At 35.6% G+C, this 18,641-nt stretch overlaps 1 protein-coding gene across 1 annotated transcript; it reads left to right on the top strand.

The window, feature by feature from the left end:
• The first annotated feature begins 346 nt into the window (after positions 1-346).
• On the top strand, positions 347-18,113 carry elp3 (elongator acetyltransferase complex subunit 3). Its single transcript, XM_059512514.1, has 15 exons — positions 347-521; positions 800-899; positions 977-1,115; positions 1,224-1,294; positions 1,908-1,971; positions 2,088-2,156; positions 2,346-2,500; positions 5,848-6,009; positions 6,482-6,608; positions 13,127-13,320; positions 13,880-13,970; positions 14,053-14,118; positions 14,210-14,437; positions 14,671-14,752; positions 16,925-18,113. The coding sequence occupies exons 1-15, from the start codon at positions 500-502 to the stop codon at positions 16,999-17,001; spliced, it is 1,647 nt and encodes a 548-aa protein (XP_059368497.1). The 5' UTR covers positions 347-499; the 3' UTR covers positions 17,002-18,113.
• Positions 18,114-18,641: the final 528 nt, after the last annotated feature.

Here is an 18,641-nt window from a genome sequence, read left to right as displayed (position 1 = left end):
TAATTTAGTACATGTTAGAGAATCAGATATCAGATATTAGACCATAGACTGTATAAAAACGTACGTATTAGACGTACTAGTTGATGGCCAGAGGCAGCTTTGAAACATTGACGATACTCTGTTACAGTAGTCCTTTTATGGCGCTCATAACAATCTCTCACGGTATTTTCTTACAATATAATTTCTATATCACTTAATGTGAGGGATTTGTATTAGACAATAACCCTATGAGACAAAATGTCTCTAGCACAGAGATTTTCTGTCTGAACACTAGAGGTCCTCCAGTGCACTGCAGAGCTGCTGAGAGTGCGTGACAGCTTTACGATAACTGTACTTACATGTGTTGCTTTACGACACACGTCACGCAAATCGCTTTACGGAAGAGTGTAGCATGTTCAATGATGTTGACATTTTAATTCGTAGTTCAAGCAAATAACTAAGTGCAAATTTCAGTGTTTATTGTATAAGAGTTCTGGATTATTTGTAGCTTTTTAACAAAATGGGAAAGCCGAAAAAGAAGAGTAAGTATTCACTGCTACGTTTTCTGTTAGATGTTGAAAGCATTTTGTTTGTATGCTTAACATCACATGTAAGGAAATGTTATAATTGATTTCTTAACACAAGCAGTTTCGTAAATGTTTGTCACTGTTTAAATGGCAATGTGACAGAAAGTCAACAAAGTCTTGTAAAATAATACTTAATTTTTTTTGTTGTTGTTATAGAAGCGTTCAGGAAGGTAGCTAGTTACTAATGTTTCTCTAACATTATCTGTCTGGTTAAATCTCTGTGTCCACTTCAGGTGACTTGAGCCGTGCAGAACTGATGATGATGACAATTGCAGATGTCATCAAGCAGTTGGTTGAGGCCCACGAACAGGGAAAAGATATTAACCTTAACAAGTCAGTGCATTTTTAAAGTTTCTGGAGCTGTTTTCTCACTGGATGACGGTAAACTAAGACAGCTAATGTTTTTATAGAGTCAAGACGAAGACATCAGCCAAATATGGTCTCTCAGCACAGCCACGGCTGGTGGACATCATTGCTGCAGTGCCACCTCACTACAGAAGAGCCTTGGTGCCCAAACTGAAGGCCAAACCCATTCGGACTGCCAGTGGGGTAAGGATGGCATGTTGCCCCTTCGCTATTTGTATTAGTGTGATGTAAAGATACCATAATGTAGAAATGAAACGGCTGCACAGAGTTTGATTTCATATTTCTTTGTAGATTGCAGTTGTCGCTGTGATGTGTAAGCCTCACCGCTGCCCACACATCAGTTTTACAGGCAACATCTGCGTGTGAGTACGACTTAAATAATGCGTCCTTGTATTTCTGTTTCATTGTTCTGTTACACTACCGTTCAAAAGTTGTTGTTTTTATCAGAGATTCCACAAACATTAATCAGCACACCTGTTTTCACCACTAATAATATTAACAAACTCTTAAGTACCAAATCGGCATATTAGAATGAGTTCTGAAGGATCATGTGACACTGAAAACTGAAGCTTTGCTATCATAAATAAATTACATTTGTATTGAAAAGTACTGTGCATGTAAATGTATTGAAATAGAGATTGTAAATAATTGTAATAATATTTCACAGTATTTCTGTTCTACTATATTTTTACTGTATATTTCGATCAAAGAGATTCCTTTTAATACATTAGAATTTTGGACCAATCCCTAACCTTTTGAACAATAGCATACATTTATTCATTCAGTCTGTGCTTTAATACAAAATGACTTACAAATGAGTAATTCTTCAACACAAGCTATTCACCGTAAAGAACGACACCAATAACCTTTTACAGTATCAGTTGATGGGTAAACTTTTATGAGCAAAATATAGTGATAAGACTGGTCTTAGTTTTGATGTTTATGTGGTGTGTTTGTTTTCATTTGCTCAAACAGCTACTGCCCAGGGGGTCCGGACTCGGATTTTGAATATTCCACACAGTCTTACACGGGATATGAGGTAATTATCCTTCTGTATCCTAAAGCAATGCTGTCACAAATGTTCTTTTTTATGAGTTTTGCACTGATGTTATGCTGTATGCTTCATTTTGATCGTCTATTCCCCCTCTTACACAGCCCACGTCAATGAGAGCCATCCGTGCACGATATGATCCTTTCCTCCAGACTAGGCACCGAGTAGAACAGGTGAGTCATCTTCACTATACATATTCATGAGCTGCATTTTTGGCATTGTACAGTAAAAATCTTAAGGGATCATAAGCTACTTAATGGTTTTGATTTTACGATATACATCTGCACGGTTGATGATCCTCTCAGCTTTTCCACTCGTTGGATGGTGTTAATGTCTTTATGCTGCTGTGTTTGCACATCTAGCTCAAACAGCTGGGTCACAGCGTGGATAAAGTGGAGTTTATTGTGATGGGAGGCACATTCATGGCTCTGCCAGAGGAGTACAGGGACTATTTCATCCGTAACCTCCACGACGCGCTGTCAGGACACACGTCCAACAATGTCACTGAAGCTGTCAGGTACCAACGCCCCATGATAAACTTGACTGATAGAATCAGGCCACCCTTAATTATAAGTTTTGTGGCACAAATTTCATAGTGCCAGGAACAGTCTATCACCTGTTGGTGACAACATCCTTAGTACCACACATATACATATATGAATTAAAACATAATTTCAAGCAACATTTGATGATACATAAAAGAAATTGCCTATAACTATATAACTAAGAAATAACTATTTCTTACAAAGACAAGCGCATATATGTGTGTTAAAACATATTAGTTATATCAAAGATGTCTCAGATGGCAGATAAAAGTATACGATAAATGAATGAATGATTGTTACAAAAGTGCACTTCAAATATACTGAACACGGAAGCTCTAACGTGTATAACAGGCTAGAACAAACCTCACTTTTTCCTCACGTGTCAAACATGCACATTTGAGCCTTTTCTTTTCCTTTTAATGGCTGTTTGCAAACCCACTTAAAAGTGCATACCAACTCCTGCTGCATAAAAGCAGCATGACAAGTGTCATAAAATAAGGATCGGGCTCAGGAGAGCTGATAATGATCAGTTAAAAAAAAATTTATTGGCCCTGACATTCCTAAAACATGTATTGAACATTCTCTGCTATTTTAATTAAATTAAAAATACAACGCAAAAAACTAATATTAAGTGAATTTAGGCGTCACTTAAATTTTACTGGTCTCACACAACCATGCGGAGTATGACATGCAGTGAATGAAATTCCAACTTATTTTTCAACACAACTTCACAGTTATTGACTTCAGTTATTACATTTATTACAGACTTCATATAAGCTGTTTTCTGTGAATGTGTGAGATTTCTGGTTCATTAGCTGCAGTAGGGAAATAACAAGAATAACAAAGTGCAGTAAACAGTAAAACTGCAAACCAGTGTGTTCATAATTAAGATAACACATTAAAATGATATGGTACGACACACCAGTTTGCTATATTAAACCGCAAAACAAGCTGTTTATTACAGTTAAAAATAGCTGAGAGCAATTGATGCCGGTAAATCCTGTAGGCCCACTCTTATAGGAAAAATAAGGTGGATAAAAAAATTCAAAAGATAAAATCATAAAAACAAATGTCAAATGTTGCTTGAAATTAAGTTTTTAATTATTTTTTTTTTATTCAAATAAATTTAGGCTCCACAAAATTGCAATATATTTAAATATTATATTATAACTCTGTGTGTGTGTGTGTGTGTGTGTGTGTGTGTGTGTGTGTGTGTGTGTGTATATATATATATATATATATATATATATATATATATATCTATATATATATAATTAATATAAATCAGCAACATAAATCAGAAATATAATATTTCTTGGTTATAAATGGGTGCATTTAACAGTGTTAATAAATTATTAGTGAGCATTTCATGATTAAAAAGGTAGTCTAAATGTAATAAAAGGTTATAAATATGCAGTATTGGCTAATATATACAATATCAACCAATATAGATTAAAAAAAACAACAACTACTTAATATTGACCAATGACTGATGTGACTAGTAAATCATGAATGCCTACTCTTCAGAAGTAATTACACATAAATGTACTTGTCTTCAGCCCATTACACAACTGATCCAAGATCAATCAATTAGTGCAGGAATTAAAGTGCAAGTGTTAGATAAAAGCATAGGGGATGGAGCAGCTGTGTTGTCTTATGTGTGTCTAGGGAAAATCACTAGTTAATAAGCTCTGACTTGGGGCCAGTGTTTTTGTTTTTGGATAATATAAATCGGTATAAGCAAAATGAACAAATGCAGGCCTTGGATCAGTTAAAGCACAGTGCCAAAAACCTCATGGTGAGCAAATTTGGTAGTGTGTCAGTATTGGGAGGCTTCTGGACCAGTCTTCCACTATCAGAGCAGCTGCACTGGCTCTGCTTTCTGCCTAGTCACAGAACAATAAGACAGAATGTGGCATTTGGGCTCTTTGCTTAAATGATGACGACAAGATAAAGAGTGTTATTTGTCAATCTCCTAATATGTAATTTAACAGTTTAGCCGAAATTATCTTGCACATTAATGGCTAACCAAGCAAATAAAAGCCGTCTTTTCACTTTGACCATTAGTCTATGTCTGTCTAAATATGTATAAAGGTGACGTATGTGATTTCTGTGCAACTAACTTATCCAGCAAAACTGAAAAAATTATATCTTTTTAAGTTTCTGATAAGATCTGATATCTTTTCTCAAAGGCTTTGCGTCAGATTTGAACAAGTGGTGACTCAAATGCTGCTGACCACCCTGATGACATCAGCTCCCTGAGGAAAGCTAAAGTTTTGAAGTTAGAATGAAAGGCAAAAGGGATGATAGCAGGATGTGGATAGACTGCCACTACAGGGCGCTGCTAGTTTATTGCAGTGATTTTTTTGTTATTTATTTTCTTCATAAGAGATAGAGAGAGTGTGTGTATGTGTGTGTGTGCGCACGTAGACAGAGATCCACAGGATTGTCGGCACACCACAGCTTATCAGCAGGTTTGTTAAGATGACACGATTGCCATAATTGTTCCGGCGGCTAATCAGCCAGAGATGGAGGAGACAACAGTTCGATTTCAGGCCCATTGCTTATCTCGGCAGATGATATGTGTGTGTGTGTGTGTGTGTGTGTGTGGGAGGGAGGGAGGGAGGGAGGGAGGGGGATATAAAGAGAATAAGTACAAATGAGAAATGCTCTGTTGGTTTCATAACTACATTGTTTGAAATCTAGGGATAGAACCAGGAGCTAAATGGACAGAAAGAGTTTTGGGGCTATTAAATGTCCATTAAAACTTCAGACCAATGTCAGGCATGACAGGAAGCCAAAAACCATGCATTTCAGAATTATTATTAAATTGATGCAAACCAATACAATTGGCCAATTGAAACCAGTTCAGTCGTAAAATAGTTTTCATATCATCTTCAGAAACCGTAAAAGGAAGATTTTCCATTTTATTCAGAAGTTTAAAAAACAGTTTTTGTTTGTTTTTGTTCATTTTGTAGATCAGTCATACATTTTTTTTCTGTTTCACGTGATTCTTCAGAAATTATTTAGTGCTCAAGAAACATTTCTTCTTATTATCAATGCTGAAAACAGATCCTGCTTAATGTTTTTGTGGAAACCATGATACATTTTCTTTAGGATTCTTTGATGAAAAGAAAATTTAAAAGAACAGCATTTATTTGAAATTGAAATCTTTTGTAGCATTTTTGATTTCTTTACTGTCACTTTTGAACAATTTAATGTTTCTCTATTAATTTCTTTTTTTTTTTTTTTTTAAAGAATGAATACATGCATATATAAAATAATATCAGAATTTCTGAGCTGATATTCTTTTCCCCAGATACTCTGAACGCAGTAACACCAAATGTGTCGGCATCACGATTGAGACCAGACCAGACTATTGCCTGAAGAGACACTTGAGTGATATGCTGGCCTACGGTTGCACCAGACTAGAGATCGGCGTACAGAGTGTTTATGAGGATGTGGCTCGTGATACCAACAGGTCAGAGTTTGTTGCATTTATAATATTGGACATGCCACAGACTAGAAGATGAGTGTTTAGTATTGGATAAAGTTGATCCAGGGATACTATTAGTGTAACATCAGTGTTAAGACTTTCAGTGAGTCATTTTGTTCCAACAGATTTTAGCTCATGTTGGTAATTTCAGTTTACTCGATTGATTATGTGTCATTTAGGAATCCCTTTGAGGAATTAGTAGACTTATCAACTATGCTAATTAATCTATACTTATTCTCTTTGGTGTAGTTGTAAGTGCTGTGCTGAATTTAAATGACCTTGTTAAAAACATGATTGATTAAAATATACAGCCATATGACCATTTAAAACTTGTTTTGGTCATTTATGTTTTGTCTTACAAAACTAATGATGATATTTCTTTAGTAACTGCATGTATCTTGGGCATGGTTATATTGAACTTATGTACTATGTTACGGAACTTACTAACTTTTTCCAGAGGACATACCGTTCGGGCTGTGTGTGAATCTTTCCACCTGTCTAAGGATGCTGGTTTTAAAGTTGTAGCCCACATGATGCCAGACTTACCCAATGTCGGTATGGAAAGAGATGTCGAGCAGTTTCTAGTAAGTACTTTATGGATCAGTGCAATTCTACTGCATTCACCTAACACAATGTGAAAATGAGTGCAATCATGGAGTCATTTTATATTTTGGTAGTATTACTCTTTTACTAGTCAAAATTGTTTGGTGTACAATACATCAATAGTTCACATAAGAATGAACATTTTGTCCTCTTACAACTTTTTCCTTCATGTTATTCTAAACCTGTATGACTTTCTTTTGTGGGGTGTTTAGAAACACTACTAAAGTAGAAAGTCTTAGAAGTCATTTACATTCATATACACTTCCATTAGCACGTCCACACTTCCAGCATAGAGTTAGTATGAATTTTTTTTTTTTAAGAATGTATTAAAGGAGACATATTATGTCCCTTTTTACAATATGTAATATGTCTCCGGTGTCCCCAGAATGTGTCTGTGGAGTTTCAGAACAAAATAGCCAACAGATAATTTATTAATTTATTTTGAAAATGCCTATTTTGAGTGGAAGCAGAAAAACATTGTTTTTTGTGCATGTCTCTTTAAATGCAAATGAGCTGCTGCTCCCCGCCCCTTAAAAAAACATCTGTTTTGGTTGATTATCATGTTTATCGTGCTGAAATCATGGGTTTTAAACCCTAAACCACCGTTTCCTTGGTTGGAAGATGCACCGGGGACCTGATTATAGCACTTAAAACCTAGAAAATTAGATTTTCATGATATGTCACCTTTAAATTGACCAAAGTGATAATGAAGATATTTATGTTACAGAAAAAAATCTATTTTTCTCTTCATCAAAGAACCCTGAAAAAAAGTATCATGGTTTCCAATATTAATAATAATATTAGGCAGCATAACAGTTTTCAACATTGATAATAACAAATGTTTCTTTTTGCCCAAATCAGCATATAAGAATGATTTTTGAAGGATCATGTAACAGTTATTTAGGCAACTAGGAAAAAGTTGTTTTAAATTGTAATATTTTACAATGTTAAAGTTTTTACTGTATTTTTGGTCCAAAAAAATGCAGCATTGGAGAGGTTAAAAGATTTCTTTCCCAAACTTTTTTTTAATGGTAGTGTGTATTTTAAAAAGGCGCAGAGAGACACGTCACAGCAGGTTTGATGTCAAGCATCACTGTTTTTTTTTGTGTGTATTACTAACCATGGCATATTTATGAGATTTTCAGTGAAGAGTGTTGTTGTTTTTTTCAACTTCAACTACAACTTTTTCAATTTCTGCCAAATGTTTCCTTTGGTGTTTGCTTGAATAAAATTAGTCATGCAGGTGAGGAAGTAATGACACAATTTTCATTCTTAAACACTTTCAAAAGTGCTAACTGAATAATCATTTTTGGATTACTTCAAATAAGACTCATGCATAAGCTTCAAGGAGATTATGGGAAGTAGTGCTTTGTAATTTAAGGTTCTCAAACGTACAACTGTTTATTCTGTAAGTTCTTTTAATGTAAATGAACTGAGGAGCTGAGAGACAACTGCAGAGGGTTATTTAAATGCAAAGGTTTATCTCTGTGTACCTCACGGGTTACGCAGGTGGTTTTCAAAATGTCATTTTCATCAACTAAGGACTTCAATTAATCAACATTTCTGTGAAATGGCTTTTGGGATATCCAAAATTTCCATATTACTTTCGGGTGCTCTATTTACTTTGACACTCAAAGTATCAGAAACTACTGAGCCACAGTCGTCATCGAGCAGGCTTCACAGAAGTATTAGGACAAGAAATGTGAAATCAAATATCGCTCCTTTAGAAAAGTTTGAATAAACAATAAATAGCAAAAATGAAAAAAGTTTCCCATATCACACACAGCCCTAGGTTACAATGCGGAGAGACTAAATTGGTTGTACACATGAGATGTACACTACAGAAAAAGACTTAACATTTCTATCCTGAGGAGAAATCCACTTTTATCGGGTGCAGTAGCTAATTGTTACATAGCAGGAATGATGGATAAATGTAAATGAAGTGGGGAGTGTTGTGTCATGGCAGGCTGCTCTTTTATGGCCTCTGTCAATGTCCAGCTGTGACGCATTGGTTCGCATTATCAGGGGCTTCATTATGTGAAGTGAATAGAGCATTCATTATGGTGGGTTTCATTACCGAAGCATGGAGATCCAATCAGTGACTGTGCTCTGGAACCCATTCAAAGTGCTTCTCTCTGAAAGACTGTATTAAACACCAACCGGGAGCAATCCAGGTGCCAACAGGTTTCTTTGATGTCTTAAGCGAGCACTGTCAGTGTACGATCTTGGGAGTTTAGCGATTTTAAAGCGGGTGATTATTTCCCATTAGGAGAACAGAAGAGCCTAGAATGAAGTGAATGACGTTAATGTTGCATAAGAAACATCATGATTAACTGAGTGCAATTATATAAATAATATTTTGCATTAACAGTCACATAAATGCCACTTAACTGTAAAAAAAGAACCATTAACTTTTTATTGCATTCATCCAGTCTCTAGAGTCTCGGAAGTCTTTGCTTAGATTTTTACATTGTTGTACCAAGCACACATTACACCTACCTCATTTCCCCCTGGGAGGCTCTTACTGCCTCCACACTGCTGCCATCAACAGCCAGCTCCAAAATATTTGGACAGCAATACCTTTTTACTCTTTATTTGTACAATTTGTAATTGTAATATTGCAATTAGAGGCTAAAGGTACAAACCATATTCCCTTTTTTACACTTTTGTGATTTTTTTTTTGGGCTCCTTATTAATGTTAGCCAGTGTTTCTTGTACCAAAAAAAATAGCATTTGGAGGCATGAATTCTGATTAAATAAAATGTAACCAGTGTGATTCTTTTACCAGTTTTCTGAATCGTGAAATAAACTTTTTTTTTTTTTTTTTTTTAATCAAAGTTCAGGAAAATTGCCAATAAAGGGTCAAAGATTGTGCTCAACAATTATTTTATTGACATAATTTTTTTTTGTGGCTTTAGTATAGGAATGCACCAATATTTTAGTTCTTGCTGATACCGGTAATACAATTAATTGTTATAATGTTAAATGGCCGATATTACAAATCATGGTGTGGCCAATAATCAAAAAGTTACCACTATAAAAATTCTGCCTGATGCTGATAAGACGGTTAGTTATTTTTATGTTGGAGGTTAATCGTTAAATTACAGAAATTAAAATTCTGGCTAATACTGATAAGATGAGTAATTATCATGTTATGGTGGTTAAATTAATACATTTCTGATATTATTCTAACACAGATAAAATGTTATGGCTGTTAAATGATAAATGACTGCTATTAAAATTTTGCCTAACACAGTTAATTATTTTTACTTTGGACATTAATCATTAAATTACCAATATTAAAATTCTGGCTAATACTGATAAGATTATTAATTATTATTATGTTATGGTGGTTAAATGATACATTTCCAAGATTATTCTAACACGGATAAAATGATTAATCACCATGTTATGACTGTTAAGTGAAAATGACTGATATTTAAGCACAATCCGTTATTTTCATGTTCTAGTCATTACTAGAACTAGAACTTGCAATATAATATTCAGTGTGTTCATCAGAACAAAGTGCCTGCCATTTTGTTTTTCTTCATATTCCTTTCCTTCATATTCCTGACAATGCTGTTGCTTTTTTAATTTCAGTAATAAGCACCTACTCAAAGCATGGTTTTGACGATAATCGGCTCATTGCTTTACCATTCCACCTATTAATTCCATCCGCGCGTTATTGGAATCCTTTTCACACATATGTTTGAGTGTATATTAATTCGTCTTTCACATACCTGTTGTGATATCTCTGTGATAGAGAGCCATTAGAAGGCAGTATGTCAGAGCGGGAGAGAGGGAGATTAATGGCTGTGGAAGGTGGTCTCTGACCCCACCGCTATCAGCTCTCCTCCTCCGCCGCCGTGTGCCCACACAACCTCACCTGTGTCACCCACCAGCAGTGCTCGGCCGGTTTATCTCACCTAACCTGCTTTCTGTGATGCTCGTGCTCTCTTCTTTCCCTCCCTCTTCGGTATTTGCTCTCTCGCTCTCCGTCACGCCTCCCCCACTTTGAGACGGGAACCTGTCGGCGCTATCTCAGGACGAGTGTGCGGTGGAAAGGAGCGTGGCTCAGTGATAATGGAATCCCATTACTGACTCGTCCGACTCTCACTGCACACTTATCAGACTGTTTGCAGGCTCCCCTCCCTACATACAAAATAACACTCAGCGTAAATATATCACACAAAGACTTCATTTGACTCTTAGAGTAAGGAGAAGCTCAAAGCGCATAACTAGTCATGACTCAAATAATCCGTCATTTCAATATGTCTGTTAAAGGCAACTATTTTTGTTTGTTTGTGCTATTTAGAGTTTAGTTTAAACGCACCAGTGTCCAGTTCGATGATTCACTTGTGTGTCAGGAAGCAGGACAGTACCAATTTAATGACCACTGACATTGTCTCTTTGATTGTAATGGTTATGTTTCTGAGTGTGCTCCGTGACCCCTGAGCTTTTCAAAGTGACAAGGGTAAAACAGATTCCCTCACAATTATACATTAAGTAGAAGACGTAAGCAAGTTCAGTGTTAAAGGTCATGGGACTTTAGTTAGCAGTTTAACCAAATTCTTGAACGTGAATGATATTACTTTCCAAGTACAAAATTAGTACAAAGCTTATCAGCATTCAATATAAGATGAATATGCTTATTTTCTGCTTAGAATTGTCTAAAGAACTCATGCCTACAGCTTTTTATTCAATTTAAGACTTCTTTAGTAACAACAGTTTGGAAAAAGATAACTGTTAAACATATTAATAAAATATACATTTGTTATGTTATACTTTCGAAAGTTATAATACCGTAAGTGAAGTCTTTATTATGAGTGGTCAATGGTTTTTCAATGGCAAATTCCAAAAATTTGAGAGCACAGTGACTTATGTGGGGAATGCCGGTATCAAAGTTTCCTGTTGCGGTTAATTGCTCATGCTTTTATCACGGTAAACGGTATTACCACGGTATTGAAATTTAGTTTAAAAAAAAAAACTAAACTAAATGCTCATAATACAGTATATACTAGGTTAAAAAAAAATTCTTATAACAAAAATAACTGAACATTTTAATACAATAAAGTTATACATAAAAATATATAAAGTTAAAAGTTTTGCACAGATTAAAGTGCAAAAGAACTATAAAGACCCATAGGTATCACTTTACAATAAGATCTCTTTAGTTCACCATTAACATTCACAATGAGAAATAGCTACATTTGCTACAGAAGTTATTAATCTTTGTTAAAAAATAAAAGTTTTAGTTCACTTTAGCTCATTAAATAATACAGTTGCAACTTTATATTTTATCAACGTGTTATTAAATATTGGAATACCTAAGATGAATGAATGTTCAGAAGAATTGTTCATTGGCAGTTTATGTTAACTAATGAATTAACTAATGTTAAAAATGAAGCCCTAATGTAAAATGTAAATTAACTATAAAAAAAATTAAACACTTTCAAACAATTTCGATGTCATGTTGTAGTCCAGATTAAAATAGCCTATTAAGACTTAATACTTAAGTATTTGGCACTGTGATGAACATCATAGCAAATACACAAATCTGATTGGCTATTTATAATTATTAAATATTGTAACGAGTGGGGCGGGGCCGAGGGATGTGGGAACACGAGGGAGGCCGGTGGAGTGATTGGGAAATCCGCTACACCTGTCGACCCACCACCGGTCTTGAGTCCCACAGAGGAGATGGAAGGATATAAAACTGGAGCGACGACAGTGAAGGACAGGGGGGGACCAGGCCTGGGCTTTTAGTTGTGTTTTGGTTTCATTTTATGTGCACCAGTCGTCCGTGAGGGGCTGGTGCGCTGTTTTGTGTTTATTTTGCATTATTAAAATGTTATTGGATTGTCCGCCGGTTCCCGCCTCCTTCTTCCCGATGATTACGAAGTGTTAAATCATTACAAATATGTTTTAGAAAGTAGGGCAGCTGGTTTATTTGTGGTGTTTCAAGGGTAAGGACTGCATTTTCTGCAGTTTAGTGCCATCTGTTGTCAGAGAGTGAATGTGCTTTCATTCAGCGCATCTCTCACGTGTTCCTCCATGTGCTTCTCTTACGTGCTTATTTACATCAGAGGGCACAGAGTCTTTCAAGCAGCATACAGCGGTGTTGTGCATTTTGAACAGTTGATGGGAATAGTATTCTTAAAATGCACTCCAAATTCGGAATAATTTGTAATATATAAATATTCACGGTATTTAGAAGTGCCCACGATAACAATATTGTGCATATTCATTACCATGATATATCTCATTACCGAATACCGGCACAAGTCTAGACGTATGGCTGATATTATGCCTATATATCATAGATATTTTAGTTTATAATGTCAATGAAATATTTAATGAAAAAAAAATTACCCCCAAAAATGTAATTGAATATGATTTTAATGTCTTTATCAGTGTTGCAATAACAAACTCGTACTCATTACTGGTTCTTAGTCTCATGTTAGCACTGCTCTGCTAAAACTCTTGTCTCTGTCACCAGGAGTTTTTTGAGAATCCTGCATTCAGACCAGACGGGCTCAAACTTTACCCTACACTGGTGATTCGAGGCACTGGATTGTATGAGCTGTGGAAAACGGGCCGCTATAAAAGCTACTCTCCCAGTGCCTTAGTGGATCTTGTTGCACGAATTCTAGCTCTAGTCCCACCATGGACTCGCGTGTATCGTGTACAGAGGTAAGGCAGTATCTAAACAAATAAACTGACCTCACAAACATGAAGAAAAAGCTAATTTTGAATGATTTTCATGTTGTGGCTGAAATTTGGCTGATATTTAAATCTTTGCTATTTTGTATGAGAATGAATTTTAAATAAAATACTAAAAACTAAGTAAAATAAGGGAGTTTATGCATCAAAACATTATAAAGTACAGTGTAAAAAATTGATGTATTATGAGATATCAGATATTACATTTATTATTTATTAAAGATTACATTTATTTGTAAAAAATAAAATATTGCTGTTTTGAAACATTAACTTTTAAATTGAATGTAAAAAAAAAAGTGCATTAACAATTAAATATCCAATATCAAATGATACTAGTAAATTAAAAAAAAATAAATCATATGAATCAATTGAGATAAATATTAAAATGAATAACCAATGTGGTATCAATGTATCATGCATCCCTAACTAATTATTTACCCAAAACAAAATATTTACCTGTTGCCTTATATTCATTCTAATGTGACCAGCATTTAGTTTTGCTGAGCTGATGATCTCTGGCCTCTTTCAGGGATATCCCAATGCCATTGGTGAGCTCTGGGGTGGAACATGGGAATCTGAGAGAACTGGCATTGGCCAGAATGAAAGACATGGGCACTGAGGTAACCTTAATTATCAATCATTTAGTTCGTTTGATGTATGAATTCAAGGCCATTAAGTACAAGCTGCTGTTGATCCCTGCAGTGTAGAGATGTACGAACCAGAGAAGTGGGCATACAAGAGATTCATCACAAAGTTCGACCATATCAGGTATTTCATGTTCTGTGTAACCAATTAGCAGAAACTTGTTGTTAAAGTGTGTAGAGTTAGCGATTGAAAATCATTTCTGTGCTTCTCTTAGGTCGAGCTGATCCGCAGAGACTATGTGGCTAATGGGGGCTGGGAGACCTTCCTGTCTTATGAGGACCCCGAGCAGGACATTTTAATTGGTCTCCTGCGTCTTCGTCGCTGCTCACCACAGTCCTTCCGGCCCGAGTTGAAGGGTGGCGTTTCCATTGTTCGGGAGCTGCATGTCTACGGAAGCGTGGTCCCTGTCAGCAGCCGAGACCCCAGCAAGTTTCAGCATCAGGTAGACACCTTATTTCTGCCAGTAAAACAAGGCAAAGTAACTTTACTTGTCACTTGGAAAAATGACAAACACATGATTTGTCATTAATAATTGTTAAATTCAAAATGAATGGCGATAAATGTGTACATTTTAATATTAAATTTTTATTTGAGGCTTTTGTCTTGTCATCTGTTTGACATAGTCTCACTGACCGCACATTCTAATGTTCTTTTTCTCCTTGTGTGCATTTGTAGGGTTTTGGGATGATGTTGATGGAGGAGGCCGAGAGGATAGCCAGGGATGAGCACGGCTCAAGCAAATTGGCTGTTATCTCAGGTATCAAAAATATTCTCAGCGTTAACGGAATGGCACATTCATTTTGTTGGTTCTTCTCTTGCCCTGGCTAGAAAAGAATGAATAAAAAATGTTGACATGCAACTGCCCAAATCAGCTGCTGGATGGAGATAACAGCAATTGGAAAATAAATGAAAATCTGTATTCATATTATTCTGGCTCTGACGCTTTAATGCGTTTTTAATAAAACTTTTGTACTTGCATACAACTATAGAATGTGTTGGAAATACAGTGTTGTTTTCTTGCTTTAAATATTTTGAATCTGCATGGCAGCATTGGTTGGTATTATGTTTCCTCTTAAATGACTAAAAAGGGTGATTCTTTTTTCGTTCAGTCAGAGCTAATGTATTAATATCAAGATGTATATTGATTTTTACAATTTAAAATAACCGTTTTCTGTTTTAATATTTTTTTAATGAATTCCTGTGATGGCAAAGCTACGGTGCCTGGGAGAGGACATGGTGGGTTTATTTAGTTTTGTCGTGGCATCAACATAATAACTCATGGGAACGTGATAATATGTCGTGGCCAATAGATATTAATTTGTGGGAACTTCATATTAACTTGTGGGAATGTCATATTATGCCGTGGCCACAAGATAATTTTGTCAAGGTAAGACATCCTTATTTTGTGGCCTTGAGATGTTCTGTTGAGGGAACAACATCCATTTCTTATGGCCACGAGTTAAATGAATAAACAAACCTGCGTGACCATAGCAAACCGGGATTATCAGAGATGTATTCATCAATATTTTATTTTGAATTAAGAAAATATTATATTATTTATTATAGAAAATATTTTTATTATTAAATGATTGTATTGTATTATATTATTACGTGCCAGTGGCGGCGCTAGGGCGGTGCTTGACTTTGGCTATAGCCACATCAGAAACTTGCTTATAGCCCTGGCACAAAACATAGTTTAATTTGTAAATGAAAACACAACAGCCTCATTTATCATTTATCTGACAATTATGCCTATAAAGTTATGACGTGATATGATGATAAATGAGTGTGTTTTGTTTTAATTAACAAATGAAACTATGTGAATGATTAATTCCTCAACAAAACACTATTGTATTTATAATTGTGGTCTATTAATTAGCCGAAATAAAATGAAATATGTTGCATTTAAAATGCATTCCAGCAAAAATTGCAGTCAGCATAATCAAAGCTTGATTTGCATTTCGAGAATTTACAGTAGGTTATTATTTACAAAAGTATTCAGAACATCAAGTATAGAGATCGAAATGAAGCAAAAAAACTAAAAAAAGAAAAAAGGAATATAAATTCATATAAAATAAAACCAATAAGAATTATCTAATAACAATAATAATATACAAAAATATTACGGAAAAGACGATCAGTTAATGGACAAAACTGTAGGGTGGATAACATTTTTTTCTTATATTATGCACTTTATGTAACATTTATTCATGATAAACTTCATTTGAATGCTGATTATCACACGTAAAAAAAATCCAGTAGCCAAGGCATACGGTTAATATAATAATTTTATAATTTAATATTTTCTATAATATAATAATTTTGTAATTCTAAATTAAATATTAATGAATACATCTCTGATAATCCTGGGTTGCTATGGTCACGCATTTACGCATTAAACTCGTGGCCACGAGAAATGGATTTTGTTCCCTCAACATAACATCTCGAGGCCACGACATAAGGATGTCCTTACCTCAACAAAATTATCTTGTGGCCATGACATAATATGATGTTCCCATGAGTTAATATGACGTTCCCATGAATTAATATCTTGTGGCCACAACATATAATCACGTTCCCACGAGTTATTATGTCGTGGCCATGGCAAAACTAAATAAACCGACCAAGTCACCTTAGGGGCACCCTACAAAGCTATATTCTTAGCAGATGTTCTTAGTCTTCAGTGTCACATGATTCTTCAGAAATTATTCTAATATGATGATTTGGTGCTCAAAAAACATATCTTATAATGTTGAACTTTTGATTAATTTATTGTTTTTGTCATTTTCTCAAATTTGCATGTTTTTGGTCCAAATGACAATTCCCCAGGGTGCCTCCATTAGAGCACGTATTATTGAAAAAAGATTATTTTCTACTGTAAATGTGAATTTTTTGTCATTGTTCATGTTTTGTTTTGTTTTTGGTTCAGGTGTTGGAACAAGGAATTACTACAGAAAAATGGGTTATGAACTGGAGGGGCCATATATGGTGAAAAACCTTTACTGAAGCAGAGAGGACTCCATAGAGAATATTGTGTGGCATGCAGGACACTGTCTTTAAGGGGATCTTTACACCCCACCTATAATTGGACTGGGCATAAGGACTAAATAGTGCATGTGTGTGGTCAAACCAAAGCAGACTGCACTATTCTGTTACATGCCAGCCAAAGAGAGTATTCGGTAGTTCTCTTATGAAGACTATGATGCAAGTATCCGTGCTTGCTAGAAAAATACACCATTCTCCCTTGGCCTTAGCATACTTGCCAGTGCATTTACTTCTCTGGGATAACACTCATTATTTTTGGTTTCTACTGACAACATTGGCCATAATGGAGGGGGGAAAAAAACTGTAGAGGCTTTGAGTTATCCCATTATAAATGCGCATAGTTTTCTTTTGGATTTGGGAGGGGAAAATAATATGCTTGCCGCTTGGCACATTTGATTAATCCACCATTTTTTCCTGTTCTGTTAATTTTGAAGATGGATTGATTGCATTTTCATGTTTTCTTGGCTGTGCATGAATGAATCTGGTCTTTTTTTTATTGTTAAAGACATTTATCCAGGATTTCAGTAACCACATGATTGTACATTGTAATAAATCGCATGTTGGCACAAAGGCAGACGATTTGGATGGAGTCGAATAGACAATACAGCCATCACTGAACATTCAAAGAAATTAATGGATAAGAAATCATCTGCAGCACTCTCCTGTCTGGCTCAGATATGAAAAACTATAGCCAAGATGATTGAAATCCAATTGCTTCTATTTTTGACAGAATGAAAAGTTCACTGGAACTACTCCGCTGCGTTTTAGTGTCTGTCACCACACCACCAATTTCTGAGAAATGTCGTGCGGTGTGGCGAGAGCTCTTCTGCAGGAGACCTCATGATATGTCCGCTGATGGGTTTTTATTGCTTCATTTGACATCGCAATACCAGATTAAATCGCTATCTCTGTCTGTGAGTCTAGGTGTCAGGCGAATGATGACCGACCACCCTTTAAAGCTAAGTTCAGTCAGATCACACTTGTAAGAGGATTGTCTTTAGAGAAATGGCTTCCAATAAATGGCAAGATGTTGCTTTGCCACCACCCCACAATAAAGTGATGATTTAACATAATTCGTAATTTCCAGGCACATACTTTTGTTAGGACTTTAATGGCTTAATAACCTCATCATTAATACGATGAACAGTGAACATCAAACTGTCATCCGACACACTAATCACCAGCTTTCACTAAATCTCAGCAAGTTCTAACGAGACAATCCCAGAACAAGTTGCGTTAATTACACTGGCTCATAACTGTCATGATTCCTTTAAAGTCTTACCAATGCAGAATAATACTGATGTAGCCGAAATGATGACCTCAGGGAATGAACGAGTGCTGTGTTTAGATAATGTGCATATTTCGCCACCGAGGTCAAGATGAGGCATCGCAGCGTTTCATTTGCAAACCAGCGAAGCGTGAGGGAAAAGGGCAAGGTGTCTCTAGAGATGGAAATGTCACAGTCACAGATGAGATCCACTTAGAAGGATTCTCAGATGCTTTATGTTATTGCCGGTGAGGCTGTAAGGTTTTGAAACCCTTGAACACTCTCGCAAGTCATTAATATTCAACTTTGGCATTATTATTGGCCTCCATCAGCT

Source organism: Carassius carassius, chromosome 27 (genome assembly GCF_963082965.1).
Source record: "Carassius carassius chromosome 27, fCarCar2.1, whole genome shotgun sequence".
Lineage (NCBI taxonomy): Eukaryota > Metazoa > Chordata > Actinopteri > Cypriniformes > Cyprinidae > Carassius > Carassius carassius.
The sequence above is the reverse complement of the archived record's forward strand: the minus strand, read 5'-3'. Positions and strand labels throughout refer to the sequence as shown.

Coding starts and splice junctions, on each gene's coding strand:
- elp3 (XM_059512514.1), top strand. CDS start 500: ATGGGAAAGCCGAAAAAGAAGA. Junction 1,295..1,907: donor TTTACAGGCAACATCTGCGT/GTGAGTACGACT, acceptor TTGCTCAAACAG/CTACTGCCCAGGGGGTCCGG. Junction 14,438..14,670: donor CCAGCAAGTTTCAGCATCAG/GTAGACACCTTA, acceptor GTGCATTTGTAG/GGTTTTGGGATGATGTTGAT.